This window comes from Pteropus alecto, unplaced genomic scaffold, assembly GCF_000325575.1.
Source record: "Pteropus alecto unplaced genomic scaffold, ASM32557v1 scaffold700, whole genome shotgun sequence".
Classification (NCBI taxonomy): Eukaryota; Metazoa; Chordata; class Mammalia; order Chiroptera; family Pteropodidae; genus Pteropus; species Pteropus alecto.
In genome coordinates this window covers 305,637-307,918 of record NW_006429611.1, presented here as the reverse complement: position 1 = coordinate 307,918, position 2,282 = coordinate 305,637, and the positions used below count along the sequence as shown (strand labels likewise).

The 2,282-nt window shown below is 67.9% G+C and overlaps 1 protein-coding gene across 1 annotated transcript in view; it reads left to right on the top strand.

Annotated features, from left to right (window-relative positions):
- The window catches only part of C1QTNF12 (C1q and TNF related 12), a 4,070-nt gene continuing 1,788 nt past the window's right edge, over positions 1–2,282 (top strand). Inside the window, exons 1-2 of the mRNA XM_006903929.2 lie at positions 1–168; positions 2,097–2,210. Of these exons, the coding sequence (XP_006903991.1) occupies positions 1–168; positions 2,097–2,210 (282 nt within the window). The remainder of the gene's footprint in view (positions 169–2,096; positions 2,211–2,282) is intronic.

Below are 2,282 nucleotides of genomic sequence, written 5' to 3'. Positions count from 1 at the left end.
ATGCGCTGGGCCTGGGCCGCCGCCGCGGTCCTCCTCTGGCCGCAGCTCGTGCTCCTTGGGGGCATCGTGGCCCGGCGGGAGCCCAAGAGGCCACGGCAGCCTAGCCAGCACACCGAGTCCCCCAACGCCACAGTGGCCAACAGCGAGGGGCTGCCCGGCTCCCCCAAGGTACGCTGGGGCAGGGCGCACGTGGGGGCTTGGACTCACCCGGCACCATCCTGCACTCGGTCCCGGCCCCCTTCCCATCTTGATAAGGTAGGAATTGGCCCCGACACCCCACTCCCCACCCCGTTCTCCGCCTTGCCCCCAGCCAGGCGTGGGAAGGGGTTGGGGAGGGAGGAGGATTCAAAGCAAGGCTCCCTGAACCCTTTGAAGCCCTGCTGCCATGAGGTGTGAGCCCTAACTTGGGGAGGGGGGGAGGCACTCGGGGTTACCTGCTGCCCAGTGGACACCCTGGTGGGAACCGGCTGCCCCCCCCACCCCGCGCTCTTGTTCTTCCTGGTGGCGCCCCCCCCGCCCCCCGCCACTGCTGTGTAGCCAGCACCCCTGTGGCCTCTGGCATGGGATGTGCCTATCCTCAAGAGGCCCTCTGGCCACAGCCTGAGATGCCTGCACCTTCCCAGCCCTGGGCCTCTGCCTTCTTTGGCTGAGGGTCTTCTGAGGGGTCTTAGAGCTGACCCCAGGGGCCCCAGGATTTAGAGGGGTGTGGTGGTTGCCAGGGCAGGCCCCCCGCCAGCCTGCATGCCTTTGATCCTGGCCTCCCAGCCACCCAAGGGCGTCTCCGTGGCGGCCAGCCTGGCTGCTGTCAGCCCACGCGGCCCCAATGGAGCCCGAGGCCCCGTTTTGCAGATGGGCAGGCCGAGGAGGGAGTCCTTGGACCCTGCCAGCCAGCCAAGAGCACGGGCTGCCAGCCCAGGCGAGGGCTTTCGGTGGCGGTTTCCTGCCCTGCCTGGCCTACCCTGCCTCTCTGGATCAAGTGCGCGGGGCAGCCTAGGGCAGACAGGTGGACCTCTGTCTGAGGTGCCTCCACGGGGTGTCCCAGGCCGTGTGACACGCCCTGGATGGCCCTCCCCAGATGTCAGGCCCTTGCTCTGCCTGCTCTTCCTCCATCTGCCCCTGGACGTGCCACTGATGCCCCTGGCTCTCCAGGGCCCCTGGGTCCCTCCGGTGTGGCTAGGGTCTGTGGCGGCCAGGGGCACAGACAGAAATCAGGGGACATTGGAGTGTTCTTGGCTTCTCTTCCTGGGGAGGATATGTTTGGGGCTGAGGATGTCTGCTGGCCTGGACCTCGGGCCAGGACCCTTGGCCTGTCCTGCCTGGGACGGCTGTCGGGGGTGATCAGGCCTCCGCTGGCCCCACGGCAGTGGCTCTCTCCCAGCCAGGCCAGGGTCCGCTGCGCTTCTGCTCATTCCATGGGCTTCCTCTCAGAGTCCAGCACAGACTTGCTCAGAGACTCTGGCTCTCTGCAGCCCACACCCCTTGATGAGCTCGAGTGTCCTTAGGCTCAGGCAAGGCTGCCCCTGCCTGGTGTGTAGCGGGTGGTCGGAGGGCTGGGGACAAGGTCACAGGCAGCTCTGCTGCGCCCCTCACAGCCCTGCCTCCAGCAGCAAGGTGGGCTGGCCGGCTGTGGCTGGTCCAAGCCCGAAGAGCAGGGCTGGCCAAGGCGCCGAGGCTGCCAGCTCGCCTGCCCAATGTCCAGCACAGAGTGGGGCCTGTGCCGCCCCCGCTTGCCTAGCGCGGGGCTCTTGGAAAACTTGCTTCTGACCGCCACTGCCTGCCTCAGCCAGGGCCATGGCCCTGTCCGACACGTGGGGCTAGCCCCATGTGCGCCTGTCTGCCGGGAACAGGGCGCAGTGGGAAGGGGCAGGTCACTTCAACAGAACCAGAACCCAGGCACCTGACATCAGGCCTGGCTTCCCAGAGGGCCCTGAGCCGTCGCCCTGCCTGTGGCCCTGGTCTGAGTCCCCAGGGGCGGCCATCTTCCTGTGTCTGTCCTAAGTACTGCCCAACGCGGCCGGGGCCCTGAGGTTCCCCCGGCCCCTGGGGGCACCAGGGGGCCTGGGCCAGCACACAACCCCTGTCCCTCGGCCCTGCAGCCAGCCGAGGCCTCGGGGCCTGAGTTCTCAGATGCCCACATGACGTGGCTGAACTTTGTCCGGCGGCCGGATGATGGGGCCTCAAAGAAGCGGTGCCGAGGCCGAGACAAGAAGTTGGTGAGGCTGGGGTCTGAGCCCAGGGCAGGGGCGGCTGTGGCTCCCGCCGGGTCCTCACGTCCTCCTCTC